At 36.7% G+C, this 24,154-nt stretch overlaps 1 protein-coding gene and 1 long non-coding RNA gene across 2 annotated transcripts; both read right to left on the reverse strand.

The window, feature by feature from the left end:
- Window positions 1–1,156: 1,156 nt before the first annotated feature.
- slc14a2 (solute carrier family 14 member 2) lies at window positions 1,157–7,349 on the reverse strand. Its single transcript, XM_082168683.1, has 10 exons — window positions 7,251–7,349; window positions 7,061–7,120; window positions 6,747–6,915; window positions 5,968–6,157; window positions 5,742–5,870; window positions 4,200–4,392; window positions 3,457–3,604; window positions 3,220–3,354; window positions 3,071–3,120; window positions 1,157–2,990 (listed from the first exon to the last, which is right to left on the reverse strand). The coding sequence occupies exons 1-10, from the start codon at window positions 7,272–7,274 to the stop codon at window positions 2,625–2,627; spliced, it is 1,464 nt and encodes a 487-aa protein (XP_082024809.1). The 5' UTR covers window positions 7,275–7,349; the 3' UTR covers window positions 1,157–2,624.
- Window positions 7,350–12,957: 5,608 nt separating this feature from the next.
- On the reverse strand, window positions 12,958–23,784 carry LOC309498154. Its single transcript, XR_014205863.1, has 4 exons — window positions 23,509–23,784; window positions 23,089–23,300; window positions 16,618–16,676; window positions 12,958–13,094 (listed from the first exon to the last, which is right to left on the reverse strand). It is a non-coding gene; the product is annotated as an uncharacterized lncRNA (long non-coding RNA).
- Window positions 23,785–24,154: the final 370 nt, after the last annotated feature.

The following is a 24,154-nucleotide window of genomic DNA, read 5'->3' on the forward strand; positions in this document are numbered from 1 at the left end:
AGTACAGATATGTGCTTTAAAAAGTAGATAAACTACATATAGAAATATAAATTGCCTACACTAATACACAATACTAATATACATTGCCATTTTATTTTTATGTTATGCAAAAGAGAGGTTTTGGAACACTGTTGCATGCAATGGCCTTTTTAAGGGTCAAATAAGTGTGCATGTTGCATAAGAGCTTTGTATCTGAGATCTTTGGTAACTCATTCTGGAGATTTTAATCTTCAGATATGTACTGTAAAAGCTTTTTTGATCCTGCTTCTGGTGTTGGCGCCACACAATGAATATCACATGATAGATTGTTAGTGCGGTTTGCAGTTTGGGAGTTCAGCATCAGGACATGAGCTCTAGGCTACTGTGATCGCGATTGAGACTTTGAAGGGAACTAGAATTAATAGACTAAAAATAAAAAAAGACTAAATTAATTATATATCTACCCTTTTTATCATCTGGAGCAATGCAATCAGCTTCAGACCTCACATCTCCTCTACACTAAAGTTCGGTAACAATTTATTTTAAAGTGACACACATTACTACATGTTCTTGCTATAGTAATAATAGTAAATTATGCATAATTACAAGTAACCAACCCAAAACCAAACCCTAACCATAACTATATAGTAAGTACATATAGTAGTTAACTACTCGGTACGCTACTTATTTGAGTAATGTAGCTACGTCACCTTAAAATAAAGTGTAACCTAAAGTTCTATTTATAACAACCAGGCATGCTGGTTAGGGGAACATTAAGTAATGTGTAACAGAAAATATGATGATCTATAGGAAATTATTGGGAATTTTTAAAAGTATTTTTAATGTATTATGTACATTAAAACATGTTGTTTCTATTGTATTTTATGTACAATGTACACATAACTGTGTAATATAAACATTTTGTTAACTGACAACAATTTTTGTTTCAGAGTTCACTTATTCATTTACATTCAAGTATAAATGAAAATATAGGAATCAGTTTCCTGACATTTTTAACTTTAAATATATATTATTACCTAAATATCTGTTAAAACATGATCTAATAATATTTTATTAAAGTTATTATGAAGTGTTCCATCATTTTTATTTAAATAAATCTATAATAAAGTAGGGTAAATGTCTATATTCCAAAAGAGACAGACTGAAAACTTTAATGTAAAAATATATATATTTATTAAAATATATAAAAGTAATTTTTAAAATAAGACAAAGCTGTTACAGATTATGAAAACATTGGAATAGTGCAGGCTATCTCATAATACATTCTCATGTATCCGTATTTCCCCCATGCTGCTTATGAACATATACAAATTAGTTATATCTTGAAAATGTCATGACTGAAAACAAGTATGTTTCATACTTGTAATCTGCCTCCCTGCCTGGAAGCTAAAACTTGACTAGCTCATATATTAGAATTTTGACACATTGTTGAAACATTTTGGCAGCAGTACATCAAAACTAAATTTTTTTTTGCATTCTTAATTGTGTGTGTTCTTCCTGTTGTTTTGACATTTCTACAAAGTAAATCATGTCTTGTGTATATGAGTACATACAGTACAGGCCAAAAGTTTGGAAACATTACTATTTTTTATGTTTTTGAAAGAAGTTTCTTCTGCTCATCAAGCCTGCATTTATTTGATCAAAAATACAGGGGAAAAAAGTAATATTGTGATATATTATTACAATTTAAAATAATTGGTTTTCAATTTATTATACTTTAAATTATCATTTATTTCTGTGGTGCAAAACTGAATTTTCAGGATCATTACTCCAGTCTATCACATGATCCTTTAGAAATCATTCTAATATTCTGATTTATTATGAGTGTTGGAAACAGTTCTGCTGCCTAATATATTTGATGAATAAAAGGTTCAAAAGAACTGTTTTTTATTAAAAATATAAAATATTTTCTAATAATATAAATCTTCTTTACTATCACTTTTTATCAATTTAACACATCTGACCCCAAATTACTGACCTATAGTGTATATTGTTGTTACAAAAGATTTCTATTTTTAAAACATTTGCTTCTTTTTCTTTTTTCTTTTTATTCATCAAAGTATCCTAAAAAAGTATCACAGGTTATGAAAAAATATTAAGCAGCAGAACTGTTTCCAACTTTGATAATGAATCATCATATTAGAATGATTTCTAAAGGATCGAGTAATGATCCTGAAAATTCAGCTTTGCATCAGAGAAATAAATGATAATTTAAAGTATAATAAATTGAAAACCAATTATTTTAAATTGTAATAATATATCACAATATAAAAAATTAAAAAAATCTGTATTTTTGATCAAATAAATGCAGGCTTGATGAGCAGAAGAAACTTCTTTCAAAAACATTAAAAGTAGTAATGTTTCCAAACTTTTGGCCTGTACTGTATATATATATATATATATATATATATATATATATTATTGTTTTATGAATAATGCATGCTTCTGCTGAGGGAAAAGTATTTGTCACTCTTTTTTTGAAACTGGCAAATGTTAAAAAAGAAAAGAAAAAGAAAAGTAAAAAGGTGCTCATTACCCTCAATGTTTAAAAATAGAACCGTAGCTATTTCTCTGTGACATTTTCTTTGAGCAAATAAACATCATGTGAACCATTTAAGGGACATTTATAATTGAGTTAAATTAAGTTCAATTGCCTCTGAATTCTTATTTGTTCCACTCTGTGTGGTTTCCTCTTGCTGAACTTCTACAGTGCAAGCGTCCAGAGGCTCTTGATCTGTCTTTTTCATTGCAACTATTATTTCCTCTTTCTTCAGCTGTGATTCTACATCTTTCACTTGCATCTGCTCTTGTTTTTTCCTTTGTTTGTCGATTCTCTCCTCTTTCTTCATCTTCCAGAAGTATATCAGGTTTTTCTCAGGATATGTGACTTTAGCAAGAGGCAGTTTATGAATGGTTTTTGTCTCCGTAGTGATCAAAAGGAAAGTGAGGGCAGAAAGACAGAAGGGCCAGGTGCATGATGGGAGTCCAAACTGTTGAAATACCATATAAATCCATTTAAAATCACACACATTTTTGTACAAATTTGATGTTTTGGGTTTATAATACTTACAGTGGACATCACATTTGCAATTGCCGAGCCGAGATATGCACAGAAGAATGCTACAGGAAAACAATTGTAATTTCAGTGATTTGCCCATTATCATAGGAAATTGTTGTTACATAATCAGGAAGGAAAGGAAATATCTGATATGAACCTACCACAGGCCACAGCCAGAAGATGTGTCTGCCATGTGAGAGCGTAGAACATCCCACCAATGGCAATGCAGGCCAAAACACAGTTATAACCCCACAAGCCAAAGTAGATGTTCTGGAACGGTGCAGCAAGAGCAAGACCTGAAAGTTACGTTAAAGTTACACCTTAATCGTCAATCTTAAAATGTCTTAATGCTGAGGAGATTTATTATTAAACATTCTAATACACTTGTGATCTCTTACCTGACACCATACCAACTGCTGATCCAATAGTTGCATGTGCTAATGTTATGGGTGAGGAGATGAACAAGGCCATCATAAATATCCCTCCCGTCCAAGCATTGTCGCACCCATATACCTGTCCAATCCCCACAGGGATTGAGGTGAAAAGCTGTAAAAAAGGGAAAAAAATATGATTATATTTAATATATCATATTCTTCTGCAGCAACAGCTATTTTCAACATTGATATTAATAAGAACCACAATCAATAGTTGAACACCAAATGTTAGAGTAATTGCTGAAAATCCAGCTTTGCTATCACAGAAATAAATTACATTTTAAAATATATTAAAATAGAAAACAGTTATTTTAAATTGTAAACTGTTTTTACTGTATTTTTCATCAAATAAATTCAGCCTTTGTAAGCATAAGAGACTTCTTTCAAAAACATTTCAAAATTCTTAATTATTCCAAACTATGTATTACATAAGATTTGCCTTTTAGAAGATAATCCTGCCTTAGAACTTTAAACTTGATATTCAATTTGAACAGAAAATCTGGAATTTCCTGCTAGATTGAATTCCATAATGTCAGTTACAGTGTCTCATGATTAACCTGCTCTCTTTAGTGTCATGTGATATCCTTCTAGAAGATTCCTAAACAGAACTGTTGCACAATCGCCCTTTCTTGTTCCGGCGGAGTTACAACTTTGGGACAGCTTTCACTTCTTTGATTTTGGTCTCATTTCAACTTGTTAGCTCTTACCTTCGCATAATCCAGCTCAGACCATGTCATGTTATCCAAGGATGTGCGTGGCTGGATGAGAATCTGCGGGAAGTGATGATTGTAGTGGCCTGTAGCCACCATATGGAGGCACACTAGTATGTTGAAAGGAAGGGTAAAAACTGGCAGATCCCACCGACTGTTGATGGAAGCCAAGGCACTGGACACTATGGGACTGGAGAAAACAACACTGCTATAATTCTATAATTCAGAACAAGTCTAAACTGGTGGTTCTCAGCTGCTGGGTTGTGGCCCAAATATCGGTCACTGGGTTAAAAATAAAAGGCATTGTGTATAGTTTGTAAAACCAATACACTTTTAATAGAGAGGAAAAATGCTTCCAGTGTCTTGGAGGTGTGTAAGGGTGTGTGTCCAATCAGATTCATGCGTCACTTGGAAGCTATGCAGATAGATCATTTGCACGACACTTTCTGTGCCATGCCGTCATCCTCAAAATTGAAGAAAACTATGCAGAGTAAAAGAGATTTTGCTTGTTTTTAATGACATGTTTGTTTACTGTTGTATGATAAATCATTTTGGTATTGTGTTGGATCACCACTAGATATCTAAAATAAAAAGCACAATTGGGTACCTTACAATAAGGTTCATTAGTTAACATTAGTTAATGTATTAACTAACAAAAATTAACAATGATCATTGTTAACATTAGTTAATAAAAATACAGCTGTTCATTGTTTGTTCATGTTAGTGCACAGTGCATTAACTAATGTTAACAAATACAACCTTTGATTTTAATAATGTATTAGTAAATTGAAATTAATATGAACTAAGATTAAAAAATGCTGTAGAAGTGTTGTAACTAAGGTAGTTAACAAATGTGAACTAATGAACCTTATTGTAAAGTGTTACCCAAAATTGGCTGAGAACCACTGGTCTAGACTAGCAAAAAAATATATGATCCCCCGTGTAAAATGTCATGAATATTTATATTTGAACTAATGAACTAACATTTATATAAATACAATCAGATAAGTCAGATAAGATTTTGTTCTGACATAACCCTGTTCAGAAAATGTTTCAATTTTTGAACATTCTGTTACCATGTGAGATAACTTCAGTATCATATGACACACTTCCACTGATGGAACATTCCATTTGCGTGTGTCGCAGTTATCTGCCTTTGAAGGATCTAAATTCCTTGCATTTTAGGCCCTGTCCCAAATGGCACCCTAAACACTCCCGGTCTTCCCATGTGTCCGCACGTTTGTGACATAACGCCACTTTGATTGTCAGGTAGAAGTCTGTTGCGGTATCACTGCAGAAACCACTGTTGTCTGCACACTAAATGACTGAGGATCACAGACTAACAGACTTTCAAGTTATTCTGGACACAACAAAATTGTTGCAAGGAGATGCATGACAAATTAAATCAATATGTGTTCTAAAAATGTTTTGATATCCACCGATTGGATGTATTCATAGTCAGAAGCTAAAAAAATTTCCTTTTTTGATACAAGTCTAAATTAGCCGTAAATGAACTGAAGAACAAAGAGACGAACTCACCATGCCATTGACATGAAGATATTGGGAAGAAGCAGCCACCAGTACCAATCTCCTGCATTTGAGAAAACCGCCATCAGAAGACCAACCAAGATGCCGTTATATCCATACAGGCCGGCTGCGATAGCTCCTCTGAGGGAAATATAAAATATTGATTATAATTCTGAAACCACGCTCAAACATTTAGAGAATTAAAATGTAAATGCACTATAAGTCATCGCCTAAATACCTGTTCTGACAGAGGATGAGTGCAGAAATTGTAGCAAACAGAGTGCCAACAAAACCATTGAGTGCCCACCATCTGTTCTGAAGGATCAGTCCAGCAAAGATGATCAGTCCACTGAGAGGGTTGTTCACAAACATCACCTGAGCTGCTCCACGCAGCACCCAGTCCACAATCTGGAGCAAGATAAACTGCCCTGCACAGCGTAAACATGTGAGAGTACAAGTGGGTATAAAGAAAATCGCCATAGAGGTTTGCATAGAAGATGGAATACAAAACTGTATTTACATTGTCTTAATCCTTACATTGTCCTTAAGTAATAAAATAATGACTTTTCTAGTATAACTTGCTACTAATATCCATATCTGTGTAATATGCATATTTGTAGTAAGGTATTAAAGGTCAAATTGGAAACACATGTTTGTTTGTCTCTTGCTTTGTAACTGTGCATTGTTTTTCAGTTGGGTGTGGATCACTCATTATACAACTCCCTAAAGACAATGTGTACGTACGCGGACTAAAAAAATACCAGAACAGTTTAATAACGGCACAAAGTTTTAGATTATGACAGTTGTTCAGTCATCTTTGTGGTGAAAGAAACAAAAATGTTAAGTTGAGTTAGAACAAGGCTTTTCCCTGGTTGAATACGATCATTGATGATTTTCTAAATTACTTTTGTGCAAACAATCTCCTACTAACTACTCACTAGCAGAATTAATGTTGTTGTTTTTCCTTCTTTCTAAATTTGGCTCCTTATTGAGATCTAAACTAGCTTACTCTTGTACCTTTCATCCATTCACCAAACGCAGCCATATCTCCAGTAATGTAAGAGAGCCATTGGGTGAGCTTTGCTTTAAACTTCTGATGTGAAATTGGCCTCTCGGGTCCCTGCGGCTGCTGTTTCTTCTTCTCTGTAGTTTCATGGACTGGATTTGCCATGAGTGGTTGCAGCTCCTGTAAATATCAACGGATTTCATTGTTATAATACTGATGCTGATGAAAAAAAAAAAGGCTTAGGATTCATATTCTTTGCAGGGGTTTGTTTACATTCTGGCTCGAGCATGACCGGATTTTCCTTTACAAACAGGAAACATCTCACCTTTGTGTTTTGAGCACTGGAACAATGTGAAGTAGAAGTTCTGCAGAGATGTAGGCCAGCCTTCAAATAAAGAATTAAATATTATTATTGTATTTATTATTTAATAATTCTATAGATACCATCATACTAATTTAGAGAGAGAGAGAGAGAGAGAGAGAGAGAGAGAGAGAGAGAGAGAGAGAAGATCTACCTTAGTTAGTTGTGTTCCAGGCATATATGAAGCCAGTTATAGAAGCAATGAAGTCAACCCTCTGATGGTCCATAAAGCCACTACTCTGATGGTTTTATAGTGCTGGGCTGCATGCGCTGCTCCACCTCTATTCATGTAGCGCTGATGCAAATGAGTGATAGAGCCTCCTCTCATTCCTTCTAAATTCTCTCTGCGTTCCTTTTGCAGGTTACTTGAGCACAGTTCACTACTTGAGCAGTGTCACCAATTTAGCTTTGTCACTCTGAGTCTGATTGGCTGCTAAAAGCCATCAAAATAATGCTTTATGGCTTATGAGATATACATTGGGTATGACTGATATAAATTGTTAATATTTTTATTATTTTTTTATTATGCAGTTACTGAATAACTGAAACAAACACAAATGTGTCTCAATATTCTCAAGCAGATCACATAGACTAAATATGGATTAACACATACTTGAGGCAAATCGTAGCTTGATAATCAGCTTAGTTGGGATAAAACAAAAGGACCTCTGTTGTTCAGGCCACTGGCTGTTATATTTATTAGCTGTTCAAGTGCATTTGTGAGACATAACTGTCAAAAAGGAGACCAGCAGCTCAGCTCTCTTCATGTTGGAGTTATATTATATTAGTACCATTCAAAAGATTGGAGTTGGTAAGTTTTTTATTGTTTTTAAAAGATGTCCCTTATTCTCACCAAGAGAACTGTGTAAACTATTTTTACTGAATTTTTTTAATCAAATATATGCAGCATATATTTGATTAAAAAAATATAGTAAAAACAGTTTTAATATTTTTCAAAATGTAATTTATTCCTGTGATGGCAAAGCTGAATTTTCTTCAGTCTCACATGATCCTTCAGAAATCTTTCTAATATGCTAATTTGTTGTTCAAGAAACATTTCTTACTATTATTAATTAAAATGGTTGTGCTGTTTAATATTTTTGTAGAAGCCATGATACATTTTTTCAGGATTCTTTGATGATTAAAGTTCTGAAAGAATATAAATTATTTATCATTTTGATCAATTTAATGCATCCTTGCTAATAAAAAGTATTATTCAGAAAGGATGCATTACTGAACTCTGATTAAGACCTTTGTTGTGGCAAATTCAGAGTTCTTTTTGGTTCAGGTCTCAAAGAAGTTTCTCAGAGTCGAGGTTCCAGGTCAGAAGAATTAACTTTATTGACAAGCAACAAAGTGAGAAGCCAGCTGGTCATGAGGTTATGCCCAGTGTTCATGTCTTATACTTTTTCTTATCACTAGGTGCCCAAAGGGCACCCTCATATCTATCTCTTCTTCTTTGTCACTCCTTGTGGCCTAAACCAAACATCTCCACCACCCTTTGACTGGAGTGGAGTAAAAGATCTCACCTTCCTGTTGGATCATCACTCTGAAGGGATATATTATTTTAAACATTTGATTTCCAGTATAATCAACGACTCGTAGACGACCTGATTCTGGGTCGGGGTTTTGCGCGTGGCAGAGCAGCTCCATCGCTGCGATCCATTGAAAGTAAGCCCTCGATCCAAGTTTTTGTCGGCCTCCGGGGAGCTCTGGTTCCCCGAGTCGGGCGGAGGGTGGACCTAGGTGGGGGTCCACGGCCGGGCCCCTGGTTCCCCGAGGCTGGCAGAGGCCGGAGAGCCTCGGCCTGGAGGGAACCAGGGAACCCCCGCCAAAACCTAAGTCGATTACGGGGTACCAGTGGCTCGGTATTTTGCGGAATTTGCATAGCGTAAGTCCGCCCCACCTCGTGGGTATATAAGGAAGTACGCTGGCAACATGCAGATATGTTTCTTCGTTGAGGAGCCGAGACTGAATTCCGGCGTTCCAGCGGTACAGCGGAAGTGGCAGGGAGACGTAACATTACATACGTAACCGAGACGTTCCCTTTCGTGGTCACTACGAGTTACGTCAGTGACAACGAATGGGGTTCCCAGTCTAATCACGCCACCTCGGCTGTCTTCCAGTGCCCTGCGTAAGTCTGAGCTTCCTGTCGTGAGGCTAGCACGGACGAAGGACTCCTACTTAACACAGGAATACCAAGGTACACTGGGAAGCATATCTCAGTGGAAATATGCAATTATTGCCTGCCCGAATGGGGGGGACTTAAAGGGATACTTCACCGTTTTTTCATATTAAACTATGTTATTCCCTTAACTAAAACGAGTTGATACATACCTCTCTCGTCTCAGTGCGTGCACTAAATCGCTGTCTTGCGGCGAAACTTTGTTAGCACTTAGCTTAGTCCAGTTCATTCAATATGGGCCAAGCAGAGAAGCTACCAAACATCTCCACGTTTTCCCTATTTAAATACAGTTACTCGCGTAGTGTAACTCGACCTAGGACGGTGACACAAAACAAAACGTTGCGCTTTTCTAAGCGTGTAAAATGGATAACTATATTGTATGGCGGAATACCATAGCAAGTGCTTGGAAGCACTTCGACTTCGGCGCAGTAATATCTTCACTCGTGAAAAATCCTCTCACCGGCCCCCGCTCCCTCTAGTGAAGATATTACTGCGCCAAGTCGAAGTGCTTACAAGCACTTGCTATGGTATTCCGCCATACAATATAGTTATCCATTTTACACGCTTAGAAAAGCGCAACGTTTTGTTTTGTGTCACCGTCCTAGGTCGAGTTACACTACGCGAGTAACTGTATTTAAATAGGGAAAACGTGGAGATGTTTGGTAGCTTCTCTGCTTGGCCCATATTGAATGAACTGGACTAAGCTAAGTGCTAACAAAGTTTCGCCGCAAGACAGAGCGATTTAGTGCACGCACTGAGACGATAGAGGTATGTATCAACTCGTCTTAGTTAAGGGAATAACATAGTTTAATATGAAAAAACGGTGAAGTAACCCTTTAAGAATACACATATGACCTGGAGGGAGATGCATATGGGGAATTACTGGGGTGTCCAGCAGCAGGTGGAATATTTCAACCCCAGGGGTGGCAAGGCGGCTTGCCGAGGGAAAGACACATGCTCAGAGAGGCTTACAGTGGAAATACACACGTGGGGGTCGCCCAGAGGGGGAACCATGCACATGGAGGCACCTAGCCAAGCGCGAAAGCTGCCGGAGGCATAACTCTGGCGTTGGCGTCAACAGCGCTGGAGGAACTCAGGGCCTGCGGGGAGGCTCACCTGAGGAGAATAATCGCACGTATCCCGTCCGTGGAGAGGAATGGCGAGCAAGCGAAGACACCTGAGCAGAATCTAGTACCGGCTGGTTGAACCGGCTCCTCCTGCCTGGGGCCAGTGAAGGCTCGAGGGGAGGAGCTGCAGGGAGGCGGCCTTGGCGGGAAGCACACTAAGCGAAACCCCATTCGTCGTCACTGACGTAACTCGTAGTGACCACGAAAGGGAAACTCGGTTCCCTGAGAGGTGGGAACAAGACATTGCGTTAGCCGCCGTGTTTGCTGTTTGCTCAGCTGTGCAAGTGTTCAGTCCTGATTCTGACGCAATGCGTTATACTGCCCGCGAGCCTGTCAGTTTTTGCACACTTCGCGACAAGTGCTACTTTATCTGAAGCCTATCTGATTTAAAACTAGCAGATATCTGTAAGAAATGTAACGACCCATAGACAAAATAACTGATGAAAATAAACTGTTGTGTCGTTCAGAACAATAGCCTTGTGTGCGGTGGTATGACAGAAGCTGTGCACAAGGCAACCTGAGTTTGAATCCTGGCAAGAGGTTCAGGCTTCTCAAGCCAACATCAAAGTTTGTTCACAAACTTTAGCCTCTAGTTGTGTTATTAACATATATAATGGATAGAGTAGATGTTTTAATAGATACTCGTGAAGTATCTCATCTATACTTTTAATAAATTACATAATTTTGTATTACTAATTAGGCTGGCTCATTTAGTTTTCAATGTCAATATTGTTTGTGATCTTAAGATGTAATATGTATTTGTATTCTTTCTGTTTACACTGTTGCATTCTCCTCTGTTATAGGCTATGAGGAAAAACTTTACCCTGCACACAGAGAATAAAGCTCTATGCTGCTAACAGGGAGAGCAGATGGAAAATTTTAAGAGAAGAACAGTAGAACACCAGTAAAACAGACAACTGTATTATTTTTCTGCCAGGACCAAGACAAGCAACCACAATGATGAGCACTCTGAGCAAACACTGCATTAAGACGCAGGATTAAATGCTGGACTTTACTGTGTTCTTGTGTGATGTTGGGCATTTATTGTATGTAAAATTATGAATAATTTATGTGGATGCCATTTATAAACCTGTTAGATTTTTATGTTTTATTTTTAGAGATTATGTTCAGATTATGTTTTAACAATGTAATAGATAAGATTTTTATGTTTAGGAGAACATTCTGAGAACAAAGATAAAACTTTTTGAGAATGTTAAGTTAGACAACCTACTTAAACTGGACTATGATGCTATTTTCTTCTAGATCTTCTGTACAGCCGAAACAAACTTTGTTGCATTATTTTCCTGTTATCACTGTAAAACTGCTTTGAAACAATCTGTATTGTAAAAAGCGCTTTATAAATTAAGGTGACAACTTGACTTGATAATGTTCTAACAATGTTATCACTAAACATATAGAATGTTTTAGAGAATGCTATCCTATCTTTTAAGAGAACATTCTGTGTACAAATATAAAACTTCCTGCTAAAAACTTTATAAGAATGCATGGGGGGGATAATGTTCAAACAATGTTATCACTAAACATTTTTAGAATGTTTTTAGAGAATGTTCTCGTACCTTTTAGAAGAACATTCTAGGAACAAAGGTACAACTTCACACTAAAACGTTTATGAGAACGTTAGCGAATAATGTTCTAACAAAATGTTATCACTAAACATATAGAAAGTTTTAGAGAATGTTATCCTACCTTTTAGGAGAACATTCTGGGAACAACAATAAAACTTCCCGCTGAAAACATTACTAGAATACTGCAGGGAAATGTTCTTAAGACATTTTTAGAACAAAAAAAATTCTAGCTGGGTTGCAGACTCTGCTTTTTCTGTGTGAGTTTGTGTGTTTTGGAGGAGGCGTGGCTTTGGAGATGCTCTGAAGGGAGGGTGGGATCTTATGCTTTCAAAGCTAGCTTGCTATTGCTAGCCTCTGTGAAATTGCCTACCCTATCCCTTTAAATACTACAAGTGTCTCAGGAACTCGCAATCAATAGTGGACTGTTCTCTATCCTCTGATATCTGTGGAATGTGAAAACATTAAGTCAAACAATAGACAGGTATTTTTTTTTTTTTTTTTTATGGCCCAATAGGTTTAATACCAATCCTAGCTGTTAGCCTATGTTTAAAATGAGAGATAGCTTAGCTTCATGTAGTGTTTAATCTCATGACAAACATCTTCTTTTCTACTAGCAATTTTATTATATTATTTTCCATTAAACTGGATTCAACAGTTAATTTCAAAGAATTGATCAACAAGCCAATATATTTTTTAACCATATTATATAAGACATTTTAGCACAGATTAAGTGTGTTTATATTATATTGTATGCCAAGTCTATTTATACTGAAAAAAAAAATTTGTATTTATGATATTGGATACACTTGAGTTAAACATACTGTATTTGTTTTCTGAATGATTTAATTTTAATGTTTCTTTGGCTGCATGAAAAATAGCAAAAGGTATATTATATGTTGCATGCTGGGACCAGCATGGGATGCTGGATGCTGGTTTGCTGGTCCCGCATGAGAAGCAGGAGTGCTGCTGGTGGTTGACCAGCTCATCTTTGCTTGTGAATGGCATGACTTTTCTGCTCCACCACTAGATCAGCACTACTGGAATGCATGCTGGTCAAGAGATGTTCTCACTGTCACAGTAAAGGTGATTGACAGAAACACCTGCAAAATTGTGATTTGGGGATGTATTACATTTTCAATTTAGTGTAGTAGATCTTTAGCTTTTGAAAAATGTACCTATTTATTCTGTGCTCTCTGATAACCATTTACATTAAAAGAGATTTTTGACCATTATTTAAAACAACATAAAGAATCGTACACAGGACACTTCCATTTTGGTGGCTTCATAAGTACTATACCAATGCAGTAAAGATATGAAACTGTTATGTCATTGTCTGTGAATGGTGTTTATGTAAGAACTGAAAATGTCAATCATAAATGCCTTTGATGGACAACTATCACACGCTAAACAATTCTAATCATGCACTCAAGTGTCTCATGAATGCTGTCATTTAATTTGGTGATTAAACTGACTAAATTTCGCTTGACTGAACTGACATGTTTTTTATGAAAAAAAATTTGTTTATATATATATACACTGATCCGCCACAACATTAAAAGCAACATTAAAAGCGGCCAGGGCTGAGCACCTCCGCAAACTAATAGAAAACAACCAAAACAATCCAAGGTTTTTATTTAACACCGTGGCTAGACTAACAAATAAACAGACGTCACCCGAACAAAATATCCCGTTACAGTTCAGTAGTAATGATTTCATGAACTTCTTCACTGAGAAAATAGAAAGCATCAGAACCACAATTGTAAACGTTCAATCTTCAATCGTGCCTTATAATTCAGCTTCAATTATCACCCCGCAAGAACAATTACAGTGCTTTACAACTATAAAACAAAAAGAGTTAAATAAACTTATCACTTCATCTAAAACAACAACATGTTTATTAGATCCTATACCAACTAAACTACTGAAAGAAGTGTTACCTGTAGTGGAAGAGCCTCTCCTCAATATTATTAACTCGTCTTTATCTCTAGGTCATGTTCCAAGAACATTTAAACTGGCAGTTATAAAACCTCTCATTAAGAAACCACAATTAGATCATAATAATCTAGCAAATTATAGACCCATTTCAAATCTTCCATTTATGTCTAAAATATTAGAAAAAGTGGTGTCCGCTCAACTGGGCTCTTTCTTGCAACAAAACGATATCTATGAAAAGTTTCAGTCTGGATTCAGACCGCATCATAGCACTGAAACTGCGCTCGTTAAAATCACAAATGATTTACTTTTAGCTTCTGACCAAGGCTGTATCTCAATACTAGTTTTACTTGATCTTAGTGCTGCGTTCGATACTATAGATCACACATTACTCTTAGATCGACTACAAAATGATACTGGTGTTCAAGGACAAGCACTAAGCTGGTTCAAATCATACCTATCTGACCGCTACCATTTTGTCTATTTAAATGGAGAAAAATCTATCATAACTCCAGTAAACTATGGAGTGCCGCAGGGATCTGTGTTAGGCCCTCTGTTATTCTCAATATATATGATGCCACTTGGAAATATTATAAGGAAACATGGAATTAGTTTCCATTGTTCTGCTGATGACACTCAAATATATATTTCATCACGGCCGGATGAAAACGCTAAATTTTCCAAATTGACAGAGTGTGTTAAAGATATAAAACTTTGGATGACGCGTAATTTTCTTTTATTAAATCCAGACAAGACAGAGGTAATACTTATCGGTTCAAAAAACCGCCCACAAAACCTCGCACAATACAACTTTAACATCATAGGATGTCCTGTTACTTTATCCTCTACAGTAAAAGACCTGGGTGTTATACTCGACTGCAACCTGTCTTTTGAAAATCATATTTCATATGTTACAAAAACAACCTTTTTCCACCTTAGAAATATTGCTAAGCTACGTAATATGCTATCAGTTTCTGATGCAGAAAAGTTAGTTCATGCATTCATGACCTCGAGACTGGATTACTGTAATGCTTTATTAGCTGGTTGTCCTGCATCCTCAATAAACAAACTACAGTAAGTCCAAAATGCCGCCGCTAGAGTTCTTACGAGATCAAGAAAATATGATCATATAACACCGATTTTATCATCACTGCATTGGTTACCTATAAAGCTCCGTATTAATTACAAGGTATTGCTACTGACTTATAAAGCCCTAAACGGCTTAGCTCCAGTCTATTTAACGGATCTTCTATCACCTTATAATCCATCGCGCTCTTTAAGATCACTAAATTCAAGGCTTTTGGTCATACCTAGGATATCCAGAACCACCAAAGGAGGGAGAGCATTTTCACATTTGGCTCCAAAACTCTGGAATAGTCTTCCTGATACTGTTCGTTGCTCAGACTCGCTCTCCCAGTTTAAAACTAGATTAAAGTCGCATCTCTTCAGCCAGGCATTCATATAATCCTACAGTTCAAACTACAATCCGGCCTCTAGCTCATAAATGCCAGAGGAGAACTGGCCCCCGACTGAGCCTGGGTTCTCCCAAGGTTTTTTTTCTCCATTAGGTCACTTGATGGAGTTTTTCGGTTCCTTGCCACTGTTGCCTTTGGCTTGCTCAGTTGGGGATATTTTGGGGATATTTAATTTAATTTTATCAATCAATAAATTCCTCTTGAAACAAACTTTGTTGTATTATTTTAATTTAATACTGTGAAGCTGCTTTGATACAATCTGTATTGTGAAAAGCGCTATACAAATAAACTTGACTTGACTTGACTTGACTTGACTGAGAGATTAAGTGAATAACATATAGGCTATTGTTATATTGTAACAATTAGTCTACCTGTCAGTAAGGGGTGTGATATATTTGGTAGCAAGACAGTTACAGTCAGTTCTAGATTTCCATGTGTTGGAAGCAGGAAAAATTGAAAAGCGAAAATTCTAAATGACTTTGAGAAAATTCTGAATGAATTTGACAAGGGCCAAATAGTGATGGCTAGATGACTGGGTCAGAGCATCTCCAAAACAGTAAGTCTTGTGGGGTGTACCTATGCAGTGGTACCAAGGGGTGCAAGGAAGGACATCCAGTGCTCTGGGCAATGTCTGCTGGGAAACCTTATTAATGTGGATGTTACTTAGATTTATACACCTAACGATTGGTGCTGACCATGTTACCCATGCATGGTAATGGTGTTCTATGATGGCAGTGGCCTCTTTCAGCAGGATATATGGCATTCTGCCACACTGCAAAACATTTTCAGGAATGGTTTGAGGAACATTGTCAAGGAACACTGAGAAACATGTTCAAGGTGTTGCTTTGCTTCCAAATCCCCCACATATCAATCCAATTGAGTATCTATGGGATGTGCTGGACCAACAAATCAGATCCATGGAAACCCAACTAGCAAATTGCAGGACTTTGTGCCAGACACCACAGGTCACTTTCAATACCTAGTGCATCACAGCTGTTTTGGCAGCACAAGGGGGACCACAATATTAGGCAGGTGGTTTTAATGTTGTGGATGACAGAAAAAAATAGAAGAGGCCTATGCACCTTATGAAAGCAGGCCTAGAATGTTTTTTTTTTGTTTTTTTTACAGTAATAATAAAATAAAAAATAGTTTCCTGTTATTAGGACTGAACAGTGGTGATGGTATACAAATAAATGGCCACAAACAAATTACTCACATCATGAGACATCCTCAAGTGCCCTTGGCAATGTTCTTTCTCTCTGGTATGAATCACAACTGTAATAAAAAATAATTCACTGCAATTACTGTTGATTCTTGTACCTCTGGGAATGAGCACTGCCAATATCCTATTTAAAAGGCAGTCTGTCCACTGACTAGGTTTGCTCAGTTTTAAGTGCCAAATATTTGGTTGAATTAATGGTAAAGTTGCGTTCATTTCCTCTTTAAAACAAGATGCACAGCTCCACCTCCAGGCGGGACAGATGATGACCAATGCTCCCATTGAACACAAGAGGGCAGAAGAGTTCCACTTTTTTAAATGCTGTGATCATGCTTGTGGAGTAAGTTGTGTTTTCATGTCTAAAGCTGAAGAACAAAAAAATTTGTTTAAGAAAAGAACACTCATTTTTTTACAATACTATTTGGAAGGAAATTAAGAAAGATTGCACTTTGCTTTAACTTTCTTCACTGACGGTTAATGCATTTCTTACATTTAAGCCAAAGAGTATTAAAATTAATTATAGATTGTCCTGATTACAACTATTTATTCAGTGAGTTATAAATTAACTGACCTGTAGTGCCAAATCAGTGATGCCTCAGGAGAACAGCAGTATAAGACCATTCATCTCTCCATCTGTGTATTATTTTAATCCAACTAACGTCAATTGAACTTGAAACATCATGACACTCAATAACAGGAATGCAAGTTTTCTTTTTGTAAGAGAGGGTTTGGCAGGCAATGTGATGAGATTTCCATATGGAAGACCAGCTTTAAGAGCAAATGCAATATTGTCCAAACAATTATGCAAACAATGGAAGATTGTGGTTCATTCATATAAACTTAACTTACTCGTCATTTACATTTATCATGCGCTGGATTTCAACCAATCAAATCTTTCTCATGTCTGACTTATGCTGAAAATCAATTAATTGAAGAAAATGCCTGAATCCAGATTTTTGTGTGTGTGTGTGTGTGTGTGTGTGTGTGTGTGTGTGTGTGTGTGTGTGTGTGTGTGTGTGTGTGTGTGTGTGTGTGTGTGTGTGTGTGTGTGTGTGTGTGTGTGTGTGTGTGTGTGTGTGTGTGTGTGTGTGTGTGTGTGTGTGTGTGTGTGTGTGTGTGTGTGTGTGTGTGTGTGTGTGTGTGTGTGTGTGTGTGCTCAAAACCATTACAGTTAACTGAATTGAAAACACATGTGGGGTAAACTGCTCTGTCTAATTTCGAGGCAATTTAAGTATCCCGAAATGAGGAAAACATGCGCTTCTTCCTAATAATATAGTCTCTAATACTAAAGAGAATTTTGCCAACTGTCTTAAAATAACCAATAATTATTTTTGAGTAGGAAATGAGGTTATAAATTCTGCAGCTTTTTTGTCATGTCTGCAAAATGGAGCTGCACATCAAAATGTGAATTCCTCTAGTCTAGTGTGAGTGCCAGCGCTACATTGCAGACAGTCAGACCACGTGCCCAAACAATTACGTATTGCCCGAAAGTAGTAGCCTAGTTGAGCTGCAAGCCTATCAGAGAATGAATAATCCTGACTGGCTTTATTTGCACGTGCGTCACACTGAAATTACAAGTGACAACGGTTCCATCTTTATAGTTTCTTGAAGGCACTACACAACCGGTGCAGTGCAGGCGAGTATGAACTCACGAGAAGATAAAAATGAAACAGACCTGAGGGAGAAATTCTGACGGAGCATGATGTTCTCATTTTGTTTTATTATAAAAGAACCTGGTCGAATATTCCTTGTAAAAAAAACAAGTGAGAGTCATGTAAAGTGATTCCTGAACTATAAAACACCTTTATCAAAAGTCTAGAGCTAAATCGTTTAGATAGTGATAGGAAATACCTAATAGTGAGACTAAAGTTCTTTCAGGTCAGGTCCCGAAGACTACATAAACCACAGGTGACAGTTCACAAATGCCTGTAATTCATGCAATGGTCCTTCATACTATCATTGAAGGATCTGTCAAGTCATCGGTCAATGTCAAGCGCGAGTGCAGCGACATCTACGCTCTCCCGCCTACAGCACTGTCCCTACATTCCATATACAATAGGTTGGCTATATATGGCCAACTACCTTACTCACACTAGGATACAGACAGCCAAAGGAGCAGAAGTGGTTTCCAGATGTTGACACAGACAGACAGTAATTGGAGTTTGTGATGGCTTCCAGCTGCCATGGAACACAGCCAGTGAATTCTCCAAAGGGAGTGAATGTTCTGTGCCATAACTCACACAGCAAGGTTTACAATAATAATAATAATAACATACTTTGCCATCTTGTGCGGAAAAAATTACATAGTGATTGCAATATTTTCTTTTTTTTTTTAAAAAAACAAAAGCTCAGGTGAGATGCTCAGACAAGAGCTGATACTGACCAGAACAACACTTTTATCAATAATATTTTTCCATTCAAATTTAGAACAGCGCTAAAAATGTTGCTCCTTCGGCATGTGATCTTGCAAATTGCATTTTATTTTACACTTGTGAATTTGGCATTACATTGCATTTTTTCAGTTCCATTGAAGTCGAAGCCATGACCTTGGCACTGCTAGTGTCATCCTCTAGAGAAATGCTTATACAGGAATTCAAACATATTACCGGTTGATCTTTTACAATATTTCACATTTAACATAATATAACATGCAATCACACATTTATACAAGTAAATGCTGAAATGCTTCTCCAGATGCTAGGCTATATTCAAATATTTAATGTCATATATTTTGCCTATTAGTCCAGTATTTGAAGAATTTTCTCTCCAGTGGTTTCTAAAAAGCATCTAGCATGACGCCTCTAAAAACACATCTGCTGTTTACTTGTCAAAGTCACTATAAGAGACAGTAACTATTTGTTTAAGATCCCCCAATGGTTGCAGTGCCGAAAATTCTCTTCTCAACATCTACTGATAAACAAAAGACAACAACTAGGCATGACAGTTGTATAGAGTTTATGGCAATGGGCATGTTTCATGCTGTTCATCTGCAATATTTTGCCATGACTCTAAGACTGATGGGCTACACAATACTTTGTTCTTAAAGACTTTAACATCCAAGGGTCACCGTAATTTTGCCAATTAAGACATGTTCCTGGATCAACAAATTTTGTTGATCCTGGAATAACATTCCTGTCCCAAAATTTTGTCCCTACCCCTAAACCTACCCCTACCCATAACGTTTCCCTAAAATCAGAGGGAAGTGATAGGTGAATAACACTGATGTTGAAGCACCTCTCCCTGGTTCTATAAGCCTGGTTTTAAACTTGACATAAACTGTAAACTTGTCCCTCAAATCTGATTGGTTGATTGGAAAGATGCTGATCCAGGAACATGTGGTACTTGGTGAAATCACGTTCACCAACATCCAAGTTACTGACCTGTCTAAGATCTGACGGGTTTCAAACATCACCTGGCCTGCTGCAATGAATGATGCTGTCATCAGATCCTGATTTTGCAGAGTTAGACATGTTCCTGTGTCAACATATTTTGTTGATCCTGGAACAACATCTGAAATATCTCAATCCCTAAACCTAACGCTACTCATAACATTATCTCTAAATTCAGAGGGAGATAGGTGAATAACACTGATGTAGAACTGTAAAAAAATACTGTTGGTTTAACTTAAAAAAGTAAGTTACCTGGTTGCCTTAAAATGTTGAGTTGATTGAAAATAAAACTTTTAGTTAATGCAATGAAGGAGATTGGTTTAACCAATAGAAACTCAAAATATTATCTGAACCACATTAATTATCTAAATTGATTTGACAAAAGATAAAAAGTTGTGATAACAAATAATGAAAATCTTTTTTTTTTTTTTTACAGTGAGCTTATCCTGGTTGTAAGCCTAAACTTGACCAAAACTGTAAACTTGTCCCTCAAATCTGATTGGTTGATTGGAATGTTGTTTCAGGATCAACAATGTTAATGTTGCACTGAAATCAGGTTCTGCGTGCCGGGCACACAAAAATAATAATGCAACATTTAATCATCCTCATGTCATTGCAAACATTTCTTTGTGAAGAACACAAAGAAATGTGTTCTTTTTTTTTCTTTTTTTTTGATTAGGGTAAGTAAAATATTTCATTCCATACTTTTTTTTTTTTTTTTGGTTATATGTTTATGCAGTGCATTACATAAAAATAAATGCTTCACATTCTTAAAATGTAACAAAAGAAGCATAACTAAATTTGAAATAAATGCCAAATAAAATGGCTCACAGCATAAAGTCTATAACCAGATGTGTTATATTTTGTCATATTTAGTCATTTGACTCAATGTAACATGTAAACCTGAAATGAATAAACACTTAGTGCCTCTACACCTTCTAATCTGGCCTACTTTACTTTGCACTGAACATAGTGCCTTCACGATTACCGCGGTGCCTCTGATTAATCACAAAACCCTGCGTTGTATCCTCACACATGGCAGTTTGAGGGGCAAATGGTTGAAAACCCTTAACATTGACACAGACCAGATGTTGGCAACATCCCCAGTTTTACTCTAAATGAAATGGCGGCAAAAAGCCAACAACCTGAGCTGCTTTCACTATGAAATTATATGTTTACAATAATGTGCTATTGCTGGGGCACAGGAGTGCAGTTTCTCAAGGAGCGGGAAAATGAAACCAGCTGTGAATAGTCAGGAACAGTTTGGGTATGGATAAAAAAATAAAAATCTGACGGGTAGACAGAAGACTCTTTTCATTAATGTGTCAAGTTTTAGATCTTTAGGGTTTTCAGGTTTCATATTTTATTCGTTTGTTTGATTCAGCCCTTATTATTTTCCTTATGCACTTTTATGCCCAGCAGTACTAATTTTTTTTTTTTTTTTTAGAAACTGGGGTGAATTGGGCCAGTTATTGGAGTATTAAAAAACGGTTGTAAAATTTGGATGTAAAGTTGCAAAATTGGCTATAACTTTACACATTAAAGGTTAGTAAGGATTTTTTCACACTAAAATTATTGGTTATACTTTATTTCGATAGTCCAATTTAGACATTCTAATAAGTAACTTTGTAACTACTTGTCAATTAAAGCAACACTAAAGATTATTTTGTACCTTAAAATAATGTTTCCAAAATCGTTTCAGTGGTTCATCAACTCGTAACAGGGTGAACGTCACTTCTGCATTCGCTTTGCAACCCTCTATCGGCTATAACCACACTATGCAAGTTTGCCAGATCGGGTAGCGGATCTGTAGTTCGAATGAGACATAAGAAACTACAAATTTGACTTGCTTTACGGCAAGCATTACTATAGACGATAGGTGGAGCCTATATAAAAAATTGCCGTTTCTGATGTCGCAATACATCATATGTTCAGAAAATCATGCAACATACTCTGCCTTGTCCAACACTATCTCACGACCAATTCGTACGAATGATAAAAAGTTGGCTAATTCGTACTAATTCGTACGACCTCACTCGTTCGAATTTGTACGATTTGTCTAAACCCACGTGATGGGTAGGTTTAGGGGCGGGGTCAGGGTTAGGTTTCATACGAATTCATACGAATTGGCCAATTCGTAAAATATGTACGATTTTGCAAAAATCGTACTAATTCGTACGAGTCAGGTCGTATGAATTCGTACGAATAAGCCACCTCGTAGAATTTTTACGTTTTCCCGTGAGATCGGGCTGCCTTGTCTGTGGACATCGTTATTTCCAAATCCGGTGCTGGATAAACAAATAGCCGACAACGGTAATGGACAATTCCGCTTCCAACCTGTAGGGGGACCGAAGAGGAAAAGTGCTTTGGTGTTGCTCTCATTCATTTGCAACTACATGTCAACTAACTATCAGTAGAGTATTAGTAGACTGTTAGGTTAGGTTTAGGGTAAGCAGAATAAGTTTATGTATTTGTAGTTGCTAATGTAGAATGTCTGGACCATCAAAATAAAGTGTAAGCAGATATTAAGCAGTTAGCCTACTAATACTCTAATGACTGGTAGCTGACATGTAGTAGCAAAGTTACTTATAGTTAGTAGAATGTCTAAAGTGGACTATCGAAAAAAAGTGATACCTAATCATCTTACCGTGTATTGTTTGTGGCTATACTAAAACGGCAAGCATTACAGTTCACTTAGGTATTGGACTCATTCATTTCCATTACAGGTGCCTCGCTGTAACCCATATTTTTGTTTTTCTTAAATAAAACTATGGAAAGGTTCAAGTATATTTTTGTGGTAATCAACATTATTCCACAAATTCTGTCGATTGAGCTTAACTTGTAATGATCCCAGGATATTCCTTTAATAGTTTTTCTGGTACCAAGAAAAAAAAAAGAAAAGAAAAAAAAAGTACATGGAAAAAACCTAGAGGGTTATATAATGTATTTGCTCAAAGAGCACTTGAATCCAAAACAATAAAGAGAAGAAGAAAACACTGCCCTGAAGTGAAGAGAACAAAATAAAATCAACACTCATCACTGTGATGGAACCTAAGCAACATAAACAGTAACATATTACCTTCTTCCATTTCTGACTTCAGTGGCGTTACATAATGTCACAGTCATCCACCGTTTCAGATTCAATTAATTCTCCAGAGCGACTAAGGGTCAGTTTGCCTCTAGCAATCGGGTGTTAAGTGCCTTGCTCAGTGCTAGTGAACTCTCACCAGCTCTGCCGTGGCATCAGCCACTTCTTCCTAGCATCGATCCAACATCTTTAGTGCTTGAATCCTGTATAGTGACACATGGTTATTATCATTTGATATGTGAGATCATATGGAGTGGCAACTGCATAGTCATCCTAAAAACAAGTGAGTCCCATGCAAACGTATGAAAAGCTTGGAGAGTGAAGTGTTTCCAAAACAAAACAGACACGGACACTAACATAACAGTGTAGTTCTAATGTTTTAAGAGCTGTGCCGTTGGAAAAATGTCTCACCTCGGCGTCTGAGGACCTAACCTTTCAGATCCTCTCTGTATGTTTGGAAAGAGAGCGCCGGAGAAGGAGACTTGCGTGCTTTGCTCCGAGCCTTGAGTTAGCCTCACTAATTACTGCGAATAAAAGCGCCTTTTTACTAAACAGTAACCTGAGTGCTCTGCTGGGAGAGTTTTCCTGTAAGTAGCTCTCAGGAAGAGCAATCAAAGACTTGGAGAAACAAGGTGGGGGGGAAAGTTACAAGAAAGTAAATCTCAAGTTCAAGTCACTGCGTCTTGCAGGAAAAATAGCACAAGGAAAAGAGTGAAAGTATGATTGATGGTTCCTTACATAAGCAGAGTGCAAAAGGGATGAGGGATGAGGGAACAGTTATAAAGGAGGAATATTTGAAAATCCTCACGTTTTTATATTTATAACTCAAATCACCTGGGGGCCACTTAGGTTTTCCATTAGGGAACCAGAGGAACACTTGTTACACATACAAATGGTTTTACAAATTAGATTTAACAATATCCAGTTATCAGCACAGTTACATGTAGTGCATTCAAAAATATTTTTAAAATAATAATATAAAATGATACTATTATGATATCCTGAATTGTAAGCTAATAAATATATATATATATATATATATATATATTAATGTAAT

Source organism: Leuciscus leuciscus (assembly GCF_965113295.1).
Source record: "Leuciscus leuciscus genome assembly, chromosome: 5".
NCBI lineage: Eukaryota > Metazoa > Chordata > Actinopteri > Cypriniformes > Leuciscidae > Leuciscus > Leuciscus leuciscus.